Source organism: Quercus lobata, chromosome 3 (genome assembly GCF_001633185.2).
Source record: "Quercus lobata isolate SW786 chromosome 3, ValleyOak3.0 Primary Assembly, whole genome shotgun sequence".
In the NCBI taxonomy this organism is placed as follows: Eukaryota; Viridiplantae; Streptophyta; class Magnoliopsida; order Fagales; family Fagaceae; genus Quercus; species Quercus lobata.
Window position 1 is genome coordinate 62,201,090 of NC_044906.1, and position 17,492 is coordinate 62,218,581.

At 33.6% G+C, this 17,492-nt stretch overlaps 1 protein-coding gene across 11 annotated transcripts; it reads left to right on the top strand.

The window, feature by feature from the left end:
• The first annotated feature begins 1,006 nt into the window (after positions 1 to 1,006).
• On the top strand, positions 1,007 to 11,136 carry LOC115982700 (FHA domain-containing protein DDL-like). 11 transcript variants are annotated; one of them, XR_004089705.1, is made up of 12 exons: positions 1,007 to 1,312; positions 3,476 to 4,318; positions 5,133 to 5,161; positions 6,567 to 6,633; positions 6,965 to 7,022; positions 7,185 to 7,277; positions 8,142 to 8,256; positions 8,337 to 8,384; positions 8,500 to 8,545; positions 8,727 to 8,797; positions 9,405 to 9,514; positions 10,727 to 10,815. XR_004089705.1 is itself a non-coding variant. In XM_031105385.1 (11 exons), the coding sequence occupies exons 2-11, from the start codon at positions 3,500 to 3,502 to the stop codon at positions 10,764 to 10,766; spliced, it is 1,386 nt and encodes a 461-aa protein (XP_030961245.1). In that variant the 5' UTR covers positions 1,007 to 1,312; positions 3,476 to 3,499; the 3' UTR covers positions 10,767 to 11,136. The 11 variants fall into 11 exon arrangements, 9 of the variants coding, with proteins under 9 accessions (XP_030961245.1, XP_030961246.1, XP_030961247.1 ...); XM_031105385.1 differs by lacking the exon at positions 9,405 to 9,514 and having other exon boundaries at positions 10,727 to 11,136; XM_031105386.1 differs by lacking the exon at positions 10,727 to 10,815 and having other exon boundaries at positions 9,405 to 10,718.
• The last annotated feature ends 6,356 nt before the right edge of the window (positions 11,137 to 17,492 follow it).

Here is a 17,492-nt window from a genome sequence, read left to right on the forward strand (position 1 = left end):
AGAAAGCTTAAGATATGTATGAATAGTCACAAATGTTCTTCGTATTACATTTTGTATAAGAAAATATCTTCTCTTTCCTCTTTCTAAATCTCTCTCTACTATTTTGCCATTACTAGCCTAGTTTCAAGAACTTAACCACGATTTCTTCATGGTATCAGAGCAAATCTTGGGAAGCTCTAGTATGTCATCTTCAACGTCAATATCTGGTAGTTCTACCTCCATTACTTCAAGAATGGTGCCTCGAACTACTTCTTCATTTGCCAACTTGATGAACCATCACCATCCTCTACTGCTTTTGTCAAATATGACAAATATGAGGCTTTGAATGAGAAACGGGTAGGGAGACAAGACTTCCTTGCCTAATTCCTTGTCCAGGTCTAATGTAGCCCATCTTTAGAATTATTGCTTGTAAATTCTGCATTCTACTCCATCCAAGGACGGACCTAGGAAAGGGTCAAGGCCCCTGGCCCAAAAAAAAGAAAAAAAAAATTATTAGGTATATTTAGAAACTTTTAGGATTGGGCCTCTCTCTTTCAAAATCTTAGCCCCCTTTCTTAACAACCTAAACAGCCTAATCAGCCCAACCTAAAAAATTAAAGGGAAGTGCTAGAGTTATAAATTATGATGCGGTGAATGATTATTGTTAAATAAAAAAGTGATATTAATGATGAGTCTATATTAAAACCAACAAAAAATTAGATATATCAATATTTTGTAAAAATATTGTAAATAATTTGTGACAGTAACATTATTTAAAATTAAAAGCCTAATTCAACATTTATCCCACGGTTACAAATTAATCTAATTTTAAAAAGAAAAAAAATAAGGGTAAATGTCATCTACGTTCAAGATTTTTCAAAATTAAGAAATTTGTTCTCGAAATAACTAATGGTTTAGGCATTAAGTTGACTTGAGACCAAATTGAATAATTTTGAAAAGTCAGAACTATTTGGCATTAGCGCAACCCGAGTGGAATTTATACCCAAAAATTCAAAGAAGAGATGAGAAAGTCGAGAGAGAGAGAGAGAGAGAGCGAGAGAGTAGGGAAGAGAGTAACGGTGAGTGACTCACTCCACCAACACCGCCGCCTCTAACCAAGCCGCCGCCACCAGCCAAGCCGCCGCCACAGCCGTTGGCCACTCATGCGAGACTCACCTCGTCGCCATTGTCCCACACCAGCTGATCAACCCAGTGAGGCAGTGACTAACCCCCAGGATTAACGAACGCCTCCAGTCACCGCCGCCGCTGGCCGCTTAATCTGCCAACTCCACCTCCGACGCCAGCCTCCATCCCGAACCTCAATCTGCTTCAAAGTATTTTTTCTCTCCTTCCAACTTCAAAACCGAACATTGATTTTGATATGATTTTTCTCTCTCTCCACTCCATAATGTTTGTGAATCTTTGATTATGGTGTTTTTTTTTTTGGCTGAGGCTGATTGTGAATTAAATTTGAACATGTGAATCATTGGGAGTCTCTGTGTTATTTGTTTTTGCAGCTACTGAGTGTTTGAGATAGTGAGAAGTGAGTTGTCTGTGAATTAAACAGTGCTTTTAGGTTGGAAACTTATGCACAGAGCTTTGACTTTTGGGTTGGAAACTTATGTTATGTATAATGTCTAGATGCTTGTCTTGACGGGTAATGGTCGCATTTTTGTGACTTCATGCTGAACTTATTTACAGTAGGGTAGTACATTGTGGATCAAGTATGGGGCGTGATGTATCCAATCATTTAGAATCTCTGGTTAGGGGGTGGGGGTCTCCTCATAGAGGAGTCCATCTCGAAGAGAAATATCACCCACCCGACATAGGAGCTCCCACAGAAATGGTTTGGATGCAAGAGAGAAACATTCTGGTCGTGCCAAGTCTCCAAAGCGGGCACCTTCAAGCTCTCCTGTTGCTCGGTTGCCTTCTTCCCAAACAAAACGGTTGAGGAGAGCTCAGGCTGAAAGGGAAGTTGAGAGAGAAACTGAGAAAGCTCGCTCACCTTCTCCCGTCAAAACAAGCACCTAGACGTTATACATAACATAAGTTTTCAACCCAAAAGACGAAGCTTTGTGCATTGGGTACGACCATTTTAAGTTTCCAACCCACAATACAAAAAACAACCCCCAAAGTAAATATTTTCAAAAATTTGAACACACTATTTTCCATTGCACATTGGTTGTTAGCTAAAGTTATCAATCATTTTGCTTTCGAAAACAAAAATTATAATGTCGGGCTTACCTCACCTAAGCCATAAAGTTGAACTAAGACCTAACTGATTCATCACTAAATTTCTAAAATCACTGTAAAATGAAATTATAAAAAATAATCTAAAAATTAAATCCTGAATATTACCCTACATTTTGTCATTCCCAATGTCAAAGCACACAATTTCTCGGGAAAAAAAAAACACATAAATTACAAATTTAAAACCTTAAGGGTTAAGGCTCTGTTAATTTTGACAGAAAATTCACACAGAAGAATGAGAGTATTTAGGGAAAATGAAACTTGGTGAGGAAAACAAAGGAGTGAGAGAAATTTACCGAGTGAGTGAGGAGAATCGGAGTGAGTTGGAGTGAACTCGTCAAACTCATTGGTGATAGGGTTTGGGCTTTGTTGTAGTTTGAATGTGTGTGTATTTGTTTTTGTGGATTTCACAGTGATTGAGGGGTTTTGGGGAATGCTAGAGTGTATAGACAGTTTTAGTGGTTTCAGTCCAGTTAGTTTTGGTGACCAATAGGCATTGGCCATGTGGGAGTGTAATTGGAATCGTCTTGGATCAGATTTGTGTTGTACAAACCAAGTGAACGTTCACATTAATTCGTACAAAAATTTATGTTTATTTTAAGCATAAAAATCTAATTTTTCTATTTTACTTAATTGTTTTTCAAAGATACACACGTCAGATTATCTATTCTACACTCTATTTAACTAAAATATCAATTTTTCTTAATTTTTAAAATTTTTTCTTTTTCTTCACATGCAATAACTGCCATCCACTTTATACTTGTTGAGGTATTAAAAAGCTGAACATTAGCTATACTGTTGGATCCTTGAGCTTCTTAGCATTTTAAACTTATCACATGATAGATGAAGATAATCTAAGTTTGTCATTAACATGACTCACCAGCTTTTCTTTCCTAATACAGATTTAGCATGTAAGGGCTGTTTGGTTACGGTTTCATTCCTACCAACAAACAATTTACTCAAAATAAAACCGAATAAGTAGCAAAGGCCAAACATGCCTTGTTGCTGTATTAGTATTACAAGCCGACGAATTCCTAATAAAGTTGGTAACACTAAAATGTCTAGTAAAATTGGTCACAAATAGAGATCTAAAAGCACTGTTTAATTCACAGACAACTCACTTTTCACTTCTCACTTCTCACTATCTCAAACACTATCTTTCACTTATGTTAAGTATAATGTCTAGATGCTTGTTTTGAAGGGTAATGGTTGCATTTTTGTGACTTCATGTTGAACTTATTTTCAGTAGGTAGTACATTGTGGATCAAGTATGGGGCGTGATGTATCCAATCATTTGGAATCTCCAGTTAGGGGACGGGGGTCTCCTTATAGGAGGAGTCCACCTCGAAGAGAAAGATCACCCACCCGACATAGGAGCTCCCACAGAAATGGTTCGGATGCAAGAGAGAAACATTCTGGTTGTGTTAAGTCTCCAAAGCAGGCACCTTCAAGTTCTCCTGTTGCTCGGTTGCCTTCTCCCCAAACAAAACGGTTGAGGAGAGCTCAGGCTGAAAGGGAAGTTGATAGAGAAACTGAGAGAGCTCGCTTGCCTTCTCCCCGAGCGAAGCGGCTGAGGAGAGCTCAAAATGAAGGGGAGGTTGAGAGAGAAGCTGAGAGAGAGAGTGAAAAGAATCATGGCAGGGGGAGTGATAGGGGGAGACAAAGGGAAACTAGGGATGAGAGAAAAGAGAGAAGGCCAACAAAGCATGAGAATGAGGTTGAGAGAGAAATTGAGCGAGAGCATGAAAAAAATCATGGAAAGGAGAGTGATAGGGGGGCACATAGGGAAAGGGGTTCTGAGAGAGAAAGTGGGGTTGAGAGAAAAGAGAGGAGGTTGAGGAGGGATGATAATGAAGTTGAGAGAGAGCATGAAAGTAATCATAGCAGGGGGAGCGATAGGGGGACACTTAGGGAAAGGGGTTCTGATAGGGAAACTAAGGGCGATAGAAAAGAGAGGTCAGGTAGAGATGATAGCAAGTCTTCAAGATCAAGACATGAGCGGTCTACTTCTCCATTAGATTGTCATCACAAGAGCAGGCACAGATCTCAATCACCTCAACCAGCTGCTGATTCCAGAGATTGTGACGAGGTGTCTGGTGATATCCACCCCTTCAAATGTCTTTCCTCATTTACTTGTTTTCTTATGATATTTTTCACTTCAGGAAAACCAATGCAAGAATATTGTTTTGCTTTTCATTGTAAGATGGCAAAAGTTATTTTGCAGATGACCCTTGATTCCTGAACATTCATAAAACTCATTATATTAATATTTATATGTAAATCTTTTTAGGGGTACTACCTTTATAATATAGATCTGAATTGAATTCATTCTCTTGTGGACTTCCATTCATAGTAAGGAGCAATTACTGTGTAACTAGTAGACTATATAGGACCTTCTAGTCAGTTGGATGATGTCACCTGATTTTATGAAATGATGGTTTTTATTCCCCAATCTAACTACCCACAAGAAGGTAGGCAATTGGGAGAGATCGTAAATAAAATAGGATTAAAGTAGAAGCATGCTTGTTATACTGAAAGTTTTAATGGTGCCTTTATTTATTTATTTGTGAAACTAGGAAATCATATTTTATCATAAATGTAATTCAAATTAGAACAATTTTAATGAGTTCAAATTGGAAAGATTAAATTAGAGTTTCCAGATTAATTTCAGCTTGACCTCTGAGCTGTACATATATTTATTCTTTTAATTTTGGCATGCATTTCTCCAATGCTCATAGTCATAGCTGAAAACTAAATTTAACTATCAAAGTATTTCAGAAATTGTGATTCTTGATTTCTGAGCATATGATTAGTGATGCATATTTGTGGATAGTGTTTTTCATTGCATTATTTATGAAGTGACTGACTGTGATATATGTACATATGATTGTGATTCTTTTCAGGTGACAAACTTGAGAGGATCTGAAGAGCGGTAAGCTGCTGATGAACTGCAAACTCTTCACTTAGCTTCAATAAGGAACTTGTTATCTCTAGTTTAGAGTTTACTTTCTATGGAAACATTAATGATATAAGGTGAGGAATTAAAAAAAAAAGAAAAAAAGAAGTCACTTATGATGTCCAAAGTAATCTTGTAACTTGGTATTTTAGCCATATTATATACTTTAGGTGTATGTTGATTGATACAGTCCATTGGAATCATTATGTTGTTACCAAGGTGTAGTGCCAGATTTTTCAGAATTGCTTCTGCTTTCAAAAAGCAGAAGCTACCCTGCAGCCTGTTTGGTATTTAGTTACTTTCATAAAGTGGGCTTAAGAAGATTTTAAAGAAGCAGCTCAATGGTAGTTCTTTAAGGCTGCTGAGATTCTCTCATTCCTAAATCTTGAAAAACTGCAGCCTGACCAACCTGCCCCATTTCATTGAGTAAGCTTTCATCAGTCTATGATGTGATGGAAGTGGTGAATTTTGCATTGGAATAATGCCATCTTTTCCTTATATTTGTGACGTATTGATTCTTTTTAAATGGATGGAGAAAGATAAGGAATTTATGCATAGCGTTCCTTGTTATGTGAAATTTTCAGTTTCCTTATTATAGTTATGTATTATACCCTTGGTTCTGGATTTCAGCTGTGTCTTTCCCCTGCCAACAAGGGACAAACATCATGTATAGTTGATAAACAACAGAATTAATATAAAAATCACAGCAGCTGCCAAGAACAGATAGAATAAAATTGATGAAATGAGATTTTACAAGAATTTTGAAGGATTTGGCTCCAAAAGAAAAAAGAAATTTCTGAAGCAAATCTTGAGAATTACTTAACTGATGTCCTTAAAAATAAAAATTAAAAAAAAAAAGCAAGAAAGTAAAAGATGTAACCTGCCGCTCTGTATGTAGTTCAAGGATCTGAGTTTGCTCCAATTACACCAAAAATGCCTTTTGAATTTGCACCTTTTAGCATAAGTAAATTAAATCTGAGTTAATAGACTTAACTTTGTCTTTGTTTACTTTTGTTTTTCTTTTTTATTCTCTCATCTTTCTCAAGATTAAGAATGCACTACTATTATTGAAATCAATCTTTGATGCTAAGAGTGCAAGGAAAAATTTATTTATTTATTTATTCTTATATAATTTTGGTGTCAATTGTATTTTTATTGATCAATTATATTTTTATTTTAGGTATTAGTAGTTAATTAGGTTGTTCGTATTGTATTAAATTCTTAGAGTCCCTTTCTTGCTTAGTGCTGATTGCTGACTCCAAGCAGGCTTAGGTGTTGACGGTTGCCTATCTATTAGTCATTGTCTTGGTTTTGGTTTTGGTCTTGTCCTGCATCACCCTTGACATAGCTTTTGACTGGGGTTTGCTTGCTGCTTGTGCAGGAATAATGAGAATGATTCAGTTGCTAAGATGAAAGCTGCCCAGGAGGCCTTGGAAGCAAAGGAAAAGGTATAATTTAGCTTGATTATTGTTTTTTGTCATAATGCCATGATTATGGTTTTTTTTGGTTATCTGTTCTAACTTATCCCTCTTGACCTGAATACAAGTTGTGGCAAAAACAGGTCTCGTTATCCTTAAATTCTGAGTAGTCTTATCACGGTGCAAATTTTGTTGTTTTAAATGGGTAAAGGCCAATGGCCTATAGGCCAACCAGCATGTCCGCCCCCTTGGGTGGGGCACGTCTGGGGGTTGAATCCTCCTAGCCCCTTTACCTAGCCAAAAAAAAAGGGTAAAGGATATGCATCATAATCCTATTTAATCGCTGTTACCTTTATTGCAGCAAAAACCTTCATTTGAGTTATCAGGAAAGCTTGCTGCAGAAACCAATAGAGTCAAAGGTGATATTTTTATTTCCTAGAAGTTGATACGCTATTCACATTGTGTTGTTTGCTTGGTAGTGAAGGACCGTGTGATTCAATTGTTCAATTGGATGTAAAAATGGTTTTTACCTTAAATTTTATATCCTTTTCTAAGTGGGTGTTAGTGTGTTACTTTGTCAGGTGTGACACTTCTGTTCAATGAACCCCCAGAGGCACGAAAACCTGATGTAAGATGGCGGCTTTATGTTTTCAAGGGTGGTGAAGTGCTAAATGGTAAGTCTTATAGAGCTTATATATGCTAGTTTCCAAGTGCTCTCTCCTTGTTCTTGCTTCCCTTCTTGATTATTCCTTTTCTTGGTTGGGCTGGTTTTCAGTTTATTCACTTTAGAGTCATCAAGGTTTGAAGAGTCTGTCGAAATATTTTAAAATGTCCTTCCTGCCCCCACTCGGGGTGTCTCAGTATCAGCGGTAAGAGAGAGTTCCTGGATTAACTGTAAACCCAGAAGTCTCTAATTCGACTCCTAGCTGAGGAATTTTGTGATTTACCCCATGCCTGCTCAGTGGGGATGTGTAGGCACTTGGGGTTTGTCCCTCAGGGGTGGTCCCATTTGCCCATACCTTGAGGGGGTTCCTTGTCATAAAAAAAATAAAATAAAAATGTCCTTCCTGTGATGAGACATAATTAGCAATCACTATAATTTTTTTTAATTATATTCTCATAATTTAGGGAATATCTATATTGAACATTACCTTTTTTTATTTTTTATTTATAAATGGAAAGCACGTGTATGTATCTTATACCACTAACATCTGTGAAATCAAGTGAAACTTCATTATTTATAATTGTAACTAAAAAAAAGCTTTTCCGTAAGAAGAAAGTTTATTTGACTGGTCAATTTTAGTTCTCCTAGCCTTAAAGGATTAATCCTTTATTCTGTTTTCTTTTCAATGACAACTTTGTGTTTGATCATGTTCCATATGATGCAAGCACATTTTTTCATTAAGATATTTTCTTGTTTTGCATGTAATAAGTCCTTTCATTCTTCTTGCATTATTAATATTCTTAATGATCAAAGAAAAGTTTTTATTAATTCCTTGCAATATTTATGTGCTCTAAGAAGTGCATATCTTCAACAGAGCCCCTTTATATACATCGTCAAAGTTGTTATCTTTTTGGGAGGGAACGAAGGGTGGCGGACATTCCAACAGACCACCCATCCTGCAGCAAGCAACATGCCGTTATTCAATTCAGGTATATTCATATTTAGCAGTTTCATATTTTTAATCGACATTTTTGAACACTGTTTTAACTTTTTCCCCCTAAATTGTCAGGCAAGTGGAAAAGGAGCAACCTGATGGTGCAGTATCAAAGCAAGTAAGGTAAGACTAAAACTGATTAGTGATTACTTTAATTCATTGGATAGAGATTTATTTTTTGGTAGTAGGAATATCTTTGATCTAATATCTAAGAGCCTTTTTTCTTTTACCATGGCAGGCCTTACTTAATGGACCTTGGAAGCACAAATAAAACTTATATTAATGTAAGTTGCTCATATTGGTATCTTGTTTCCATTTCTTTATATATATATATATATATATTTTTTTTTTGGTTTTTTTTGTTTTATGTTTTTTGTTTTTTTTTGAGTGTAAATAGTGTTAACTAATTGAAATTTGCTCATCTTTTATAGCAATTTTGTGTAACATGTTCTCTTGTGTTTGCAGGATAATGCTGTTGAACCTCAACGCTATTATGAACTTATAGAAAAAGACACTGTTAGATTTGGTAATAGTAGGTAGGCCACTATTTAACATTTAACATATGCTTTTGATCTCATTTAGTATTATTTTATTCAATTTGATGATGAAATTTGCAATTGAATGTGAATGTTTGTTTTAATGTGACAGTAGTAGTTTGTGACTTTATTTTTTTCAACATGATTTGATATTTTCTTAAAAACACGTTATACTTTTTTGCCCCCCTTTCTAAGATGGTCCAAATAAAGAATTCATCCATTTTCATGTAAGATTTGTAATCTCTACAACCTTTTTCTAATTGAAGGAAAACATTGGTTTCCTCACCCCCCCCCTCCCCCCTCTTCCGTATTTAGTACTGGGAATATAGTCTGCTGAATAGATTAAGGTGGAAGAGGTAATTCCTGTGTCTAGATGTGGTGATGTTCTTCGAAATATTTGGGTAATTCTTGGTCTAAATATGGGTTGTTGTGACTCTTATACTGTCAACTCTTTTGAGTCTCTTCAACAATATACAAGTCATCTATTCATATTTGTACCCAGGGAAGTATGGAATTTCAGCTGTAGGTTTGTGGTTTTACTTTGGACTATCCAATTACTGTTAGCTAACAAATCTTGTTTTGGTTTACATTTGGATTTTTATGACAGAAGCTGGGTGGGTGTTGATGGAAAATACAAACCGTAAAAAAGAGAGGAGGGATATTGAAATTGAGATGTCTGTGATCAAAGCTAATTAATTGAGTGGAATCTAAAAGCATGTAAAGTTCAAGTGATGAATTATGATGCTTCCTTTAAATGTAGTGCAGCCCATCTCTCTCACATTCACACAACAAAGTTGGGTTTGTTCTTGAAAGTAAAGAAAAGGGAAGTAAAACTTAGTTCATCACTTGTCAAATTCTAGATATATAATATTGTGCAGCATGAGGGTAACTGAGTTTAGTGTTATTTTATCATTGGAGTTTATCCAGGCAGAAAAAAAATTATTTGCAATGGTTCTTAGAAATAGTACTGTTTGTATGAAAATGGTGGTTTCCTCGTGGGATTGATGAGTTTCGTTTTTCATTTAGTAGTTATATTAGGTAGTTTTGGACTTGTAAAGGAACTCCTGATCTCCTTCACCTTAAATTTTAGGGGTTTGATTATCTTAGAAGATGAATTTGGTCATATTGTTATGTAGAATCAGAGGAATAAGGATATTTGAAAAATGTTGAATACATTTCGATTTTTTTGCTTAAGCAAAGCTGAATTTTTCTTGGCCATAGGATAACATAAAGATTTATGGTGTTAATTATAAGCAATGATTTGTTTCCTAGAAAAAAAAGGTTCCTATCTCCTTTCTAAGAGATAAAGATAGAAATTCTTGTGGTTTTTCTGGCAAAGGAATTCTTTTTGTGACGACCCCAAAAGCATGTTTTCTTGTAAAGAGGGAGCACTTGTTTCCATAAACCTTTGTAGGCTCAATCTACCCCCTCCCTTCTCTTCCTCCTCTTCCAGAACTGGTTTTTCCTGTGACCTTATTTGTGTATGTTATGAGTTATGACAGTTTTAATCGTTTTCTTGTTCAGAAATTTAAATTTTTTATAAAAAGAACAAGAATGAGCAGCTTCGGAATATGTAAAGACTGGATAAAAGAGTGTTGAGCTTTTTATATTGGATTCCGATGTGGTGAATAAGTTTGAGCATTTCTGCCTGATAGGCCTCCTTCTGCACTATCTTATTGTGTACTAAACTCATTTAAAGAAAAATTCTTCCTTAAACATGGGAACTTATTGGTCATGTGTGGTTGGGAAAATTGATTTATTCATTGCTTGTCACGTGAATGTGTATTGAGCTGTCAGAATTTTTTTAGTCACTGCACATAAGAATTTCTTGTGTTCTGCAGCTTTATGGTTGCTTGACCTTACTGTAGTAATCTGAACAGTTCCTGTTGCATAATTTTAATTTGTTTATATACATATTGGTTTTTGTAGCCGAGAGTATGTAATACTGCACGAGGACTCAGCCGAGTGATGGGCAAATTTTGGCTACTCCAATGTGCCTCCTTTCAGCATGAGGAATGTATTGATTCATTGATGTGTGGGAACTATTTAAAGTATATTTGTGCTGCGTTTTCTATGGATGCAATTCAGTTTGATTGTCTTTTTGCCAATGGTGCTGGAATGAACAGTTTAAATGGCTTAAGACATGTCACTTCATATACAAATTATGGGCAACAGTATTTTTGTGGCAGTCTCACTTGAGTCAATCTCTTTATTTTTCATTGCTTCGTGTCAGATGTTATTACTCCATTGATTAGGACTGTAGCGCTAGGCGTATAGCTTGCATGAACACTTGCTCCGAGATTTTTGGAAGTAAGGATGACAATAGAGCGAGGTTACATCAGAGTTTTCTGCGAATTCCCTAACCCAATGTGCTATTCTGATGTTGAGTTTCACTTTTGGCCTTAACCCCCATTTTTCCATTTAATTATCGGTAAGTTGCGTATGCACATACTGAATTTTGAAACTATGATTAAAACCTCATCTTTCTCATTCTTTTGAGGAGAAAATAAGTGTTATTTGGGAGAGATGCCAATTGAGTTTCTATCAAGGTTCACCACAAAAGAAAACCATTTGATGAATCTGATATTGTAGACTAGTAAGGACCTCCCTTCAAAGATTTATTTGACAAATTTAAGGCTATTTTAGCAATAATAATAGAGGATCTTCTAGGTACCTGGAGACACTCAAAATTTTCATTGCGATGACCTAAGCTGAGGAAGCAAAAATTGGAATTCCAGAAATTTTGTACTTGCTGAGCAGATTTAAAATGGGAAATATGTTTTAAAGGTCATTGATGGAAGTCACATTCGGTAGAGAAAAGGTTTCCAAAGCCGTTCCACATTTAGGAACAACCTAACAAGCACCATATATAATCTAGAATTTATCGATTATGCACAACAAAATATTTGGCATTCATGTGATTAGTGGGTTATTTTCCTCATTGAATTATAACAAAATATTGAATCTCAATCCCTTCATACAAAGTTGTCCCTGTTTCATGTGAAAACCATTTATTTATTATAATTACTTGTTAGATGAATATCGTAAAAAAAGAATGTAATTTTTATTTATTATTCTATTCTAATTATGTTTTAAGAAATTAATATAATTAATTAAATTCCTGTATGATGTGTGGTGCAACTTATTATTAGTTTTTTCTAATATTTCAATAAGTTTATTAAGAATTTTGTAACTTAATTGGTTGGCACCTCAATTTCCAACAGAAACATTCATGGTTCAGACCCCTTAATTATCGATGTAGAAAATTTTTTTGAATAAATTTCCTTGTAAAATATTGTAATCTTTAGTTATTTTATAGACAAAATAGAAATCACACTATATATATATGTGTTCACAAATTGAAAATTGCATGATATAGTAGTTAATATAGATAAGAATGTTTCATGCCTATTAAAAAAATGCATATATCCTTCAATTATTTATTTATTTTTTTACATTCTTGATTGTGTGCTACTAATTTTTTCCCCTTTTTATTGGACATTGCTTCAATTGTTGCATAATATAGTGTTTCAATTGTGTCTCACATAAAATAAAATAAAAATGTTTCTCATTTAAATCTTAGAAAAATTATATTAAAATTTCATTATGCTATAACAAAATGAATATATTTATTCTTTTACACACACACATATATATATATATTACATGTGACTAAAAAAAGTTAGGAAATTTAAAAGAATAAGATTTATTTTTATGACTTTTGTGTCAATTGTTGTCAAAGCAACTACATGAGTAAGAATGTCATATTCTAAATTTATTATTATTATTCCAACTAAAAATAATCTCTTATATAGAGTATAAAAATAATCATATAAATTCATTTGATATATATAATTAATGCACAATTATAGATAATTAATATAAGCATTTACTCTATTGGCTAATTTTAATGAACTAATACTTTGATATAAATGCAAACTTTGTTGATTTATAACCAACTTCAAAGAATGTGCCACATAACACAACTTTATACTCTCTAATATGAGGTCTCTACTTATATATATACTAGCATGTAACTCCATGCAAACGCATGGATGCATTTAAAATTAAACAAAATTTTTATTATAGAAATATAAATAATTAGTCAAATTATTATTATTATTTTTTAAAATGTAACACATGTATTCATGCATACATATAGATATATTTAAAATTAAATACAATTTTTATCATAAAACATAGATTATTAGTCAAATTATTATTTTTAAGTAAATATAAGTAGTCAAATATTAAAATTCTTACCTAAATTTAATACTACTTATAATTTTTTTTTCTTCTAATTTTTAATAAGATAGAACATGTGGTGGTTTTCATTTTATTTATTTTTTGAGAAACTTGTGATTTTTATTAAGTATATGTTATTGTTTTTTTTTTTTTTTTTTTTTTTTTTTTTTTTTTTAAATTTTATAGTTCATTAATATTAGATTCTTAGTATTTTGAAATCATTAACTCACTTGATACAAAACTTAAAAAACTTAAGTAGACACATGGCACATGCTTAAGTGGATAATTATGGTGTAGTCCTCACATAAATTTAGACACATACAAAATTAGATTATAATTTCAAATTCTAATTCAACTTTCTCTAAGTTTTATCTATTAATTTTTATATATATAATATAGATGACTTATAAATTTGAATCTTTTTTAGTTATATGACTATGTTTTTTGTGGTTTATTATATTAGACTCTTCGTTTTCTACACTAAATTAATTAATTTGATACAAAAATTTAAAAATTTAGATTAGACGAGACACGTGGCACAAAATTAAACTCTAATTGAATTTCAATTTGAAATTTAATTGGATTTTCTTTCTGCTTTACCTATTATTATTATTATATATATAGATTAATTACTTGTCAAGGTCATGGTTGATGGTTCAATACTTAAGCTCTTAATTTGTTGTATATCCCCATTTGAATTATCAACTTGGCACAGATGGTGGAGAATCCGTAAAATGTGAATGTGTTAGCTAAAAATATAATTTGTGCTTGTCAAAGTCATGACCCCTATAATTAAGTTATTGATGTGTGGTATATTTCCGTCCGAAAACCACTAAATGAAAAATGGTACTGGATGTGTTTAAATTGCCTATAAGAAAATTACAAGATCACAGCCAATTCCACTTCTATTGTCATAATTATTAAATGCTTGTGAGTGGTAGAAAAACGTGATGAGTTTATGTGAAAGTGACAAATGATCAATTACAATCTGCCACATAAAATTGTTGTGAAAATAGATGTAGAATTGGTTGTGATTCTAAAATAACTCATAATGTAATCCATATGATGGAGTATTTACATATCAATTACATTATGAGTTATACATACAGAGCATTTGCAAAACACTCTTGCGGAATACCCATACTTTAAGTTTCATATAGCAGCGGTACACAAAATAGAGGCAACTATCATATTCTTCTATATTGGTCTCTTGTTTGCAACCCCTTTCGTGTAGTCACGAGTCATCAAGCCCCTACAATTAGAAATCAAAATAGCAATATCCGATGCAAGTACACCATTAGATGCTAACCAATTATAATACGACTATTTGTGAATCAAAATTTCAAAATTAGTACATACATACAAAATAGAGGAAATTATCATATTCTTCCATATTGGTCTCTGGTTTGCAACCCTTTTTGTGTGGTTATTAATATATATATATATATATATATATATATATATATATATATATATTGGCTGAGAGTGTGGTTATGAATAAAAAAATAACACAACACTTTTTATTTCATAGTATTCACAAACTGACAGCAATGGTACCTGAAAGGCTGAAACTAAAACCTTTACCATCATTTTCGTATATTTCATTCATTTTCTAACATTTCTTGAACTAGGCTGCGAAGTGCTAACCCTATTGTTTGTAGGTAACCAGTTCTGTCAAGGCGGAATACCAATCCATTATAGGCAAAACATAATTAACACAACAATTTTCATAGAGCACTGATCTACAGGCACAAATATGTTTCCTCACATCTCCAGATGCAACAAAAAGTTTCTGCCGATTTCATATACTCAGCCTCTAAAATTGCTTTTTAGATCAACCCTAAGATTAGATTAAGAGCTTTACTTAATTACTTTACTTTGATGAGATCATGGGGGGGTTATAGATCACCCTTAGGAGAGAGAGAGATAGGGATCCAAAGTCAATCAATGGGTAGTATCCACATATACTTTTTTTTTTTGTTGAGAAGTAGTATCCACATATACTGGTGAAACAAAATCTACTAATAGATTAACGAGGTCAAGCAAACGAGCAAGATGATTCAAAACTGCAGAACATAAATGATGGTGCAAGAGTATGGTGTGGGATCCATGCTGCCTAAATTATTGGGGTAGAAGAATCCAAAAGATTGAAATAAGATGAATCCACTAGAAACCACATATTAAATTTCATTTTCAACGTAAATTTGTATAAGAAGTAGAAAGTAGTTCCAAAATTGTGCTTAATATATATATATATATATATATATATATATATGCAAATGATGATGTGCTGAAATTGTTAGTGAGTTGTAGGCTCCAAGTTGCTCCAATGTGTACCTGTGAACAAGAACAAAATAACCAAACAAAAGGCACTGGTGTGGTACCGGCCAAAAACTCTCTGAAGGTCAAGTCAGTGAATGAGAAGTCCCTATGAACTTTATAGTGAGAGAGCTAGAGAGTTTCTGCGTACCTGAGAAAAGTGGTGGTCTAGTGCTTATATAGTGGTGAGTGGTGAATCGAAATCCCTCCAAAGTAGGGTCTTTTCCTTGTTAAAAGGGTTTGGCATCTTAGGGTTTCCAAGATTTCAGGGTACCTTTCTATATGAGTGGTATAGATAAGTAATGGGCTTCATCTCACGTGTCATGCAAGATGTTTCCATGTATAGATATTCGTGGGGATCAAGGAAAACCATGCTTGGACCCGTCGGCCTTGTTATCTCGTTGGCTAGATGATCTCGTTGGCCTTCTCATCCTATCCAAGGGCTCCCCGTTGTCTTACAAAAGTGTCCATTTGCTTCCGTAAAGTTGTCGTCACTCTAGTTGTCGTTGCCATAGGTCATACTGTCTACTTCCGTAAAGCTAATAGACCCGTGGGTGCTGTCGGCTTCTTTGAGTGACATGTTTGGGGATATTTGTTTTTGTTGAAAATACCCCTATTAGCAAACTAGGAGAAATTTTAACCTACAGGAGAGACTACATTTCCCTAGTAAATAGAGGAAAGAAGGAAATCTGCTCTATGTTTTCAATACTAATAGTAGATATTCTCCCTAGTTAGGTTTCACATTTTGTTGCAGAATTTATATTTCTTCTAATCCCATAATTTTTTCAATCTTTGCAACATTTATCAAACACTGATAATGGGTGCTAAAAATTATGTAAACCTGTGAAGCAAATCCATAACAGTGTAAAATTATAACATAAGTAGATGAAAAAGGAAAGACTTTGTTGATGAGAAGGGAATATATATATATATATATATATGGGCTTAAGCGAAATCTAAATAGAGGCTTAAATGAAACCGGGTGAATTTAAGGTCATCACTCTCAAGAATCTATTAATTAATAATCAAACGGTTACAAGTATAAGAAATCTTACTACACAGAGTATATGAGTTCTAGGTCTCTGACTCTGTATTCGTATATGATAGCTTTTAAAATTTGCCTTATATATGACTAGGGTTGTGAGAAAAGAAACCCTAATCAAATAAGACATCATGGCCGAATTTCAGATATGGAAATTATGAAATCGTAATTCTCGATAGATCGAGTTTGTGTCGAGTTTCTTCATTAAACCTCGAAGCTGTATCTGTCGAGCTTTTGTCGAGACTTAATGAAACAACTTTCCTTAACTTGTTTCTTGGATCAATCTTCATGATTTTAAAAATACCACTTGATATGTTTGATCAACATACTTCTTGATATATTAAACCTATCTTACAAGTAAAGTACATTTTGTCAAAGGATTAGCCAATTATATAGAAAATATGACCCTAATATGCTACATTCATAACATTTTCATAATAAATCCTAAGTGTTAAGTTGTTACTAGTTCCAATTTGAAGCTACCATTAAAATTACTTTTTTGCTCACCAATAACAACCATAACAACATGATATTTAGGATTTATTGTGAAAAATGTTAGGAATATTACACAAAGTAATAATGGAAGAACAAAATTAAGACAAAAGACAAATAAAAAAAAGATAACTTGGAGGCATTATATTGTTTTTCTTAGACAATATTTGCCCCCCACACTGTTGTTGCTAAAGGGTTATCGCAAATTCGTCCCCAATATACAACCAAGATGTTGGATTCTATAGATAGCAATTTTGGAAAATGAACACAAGATTTCTTGTGTTATATTTTTTCAAGTGAACATAAGCTTCTAATTATATCCATAGGGTTATGTTTCATCAAAAGGCACATAAGGAGGTTAAAATGTTTCATAAAACCGTTCACAAGGCTTGAAACCTCTTCAACCTTTTCGAACAGTCACCAAAAAAATTCTGCAGAAAATTCAGTTTTCAAGTTCCAATCGGTTGAGAGGTCCTTTTGTTCGATCGAACAGGAATCAAATAGCGATCGTACCATCCAGAAACTCTAGGATTATTCTTCTTACTATTTTGATTGATCAAGCCAAAGTTTCGACCGATTGAAAATGCTGTATATCAA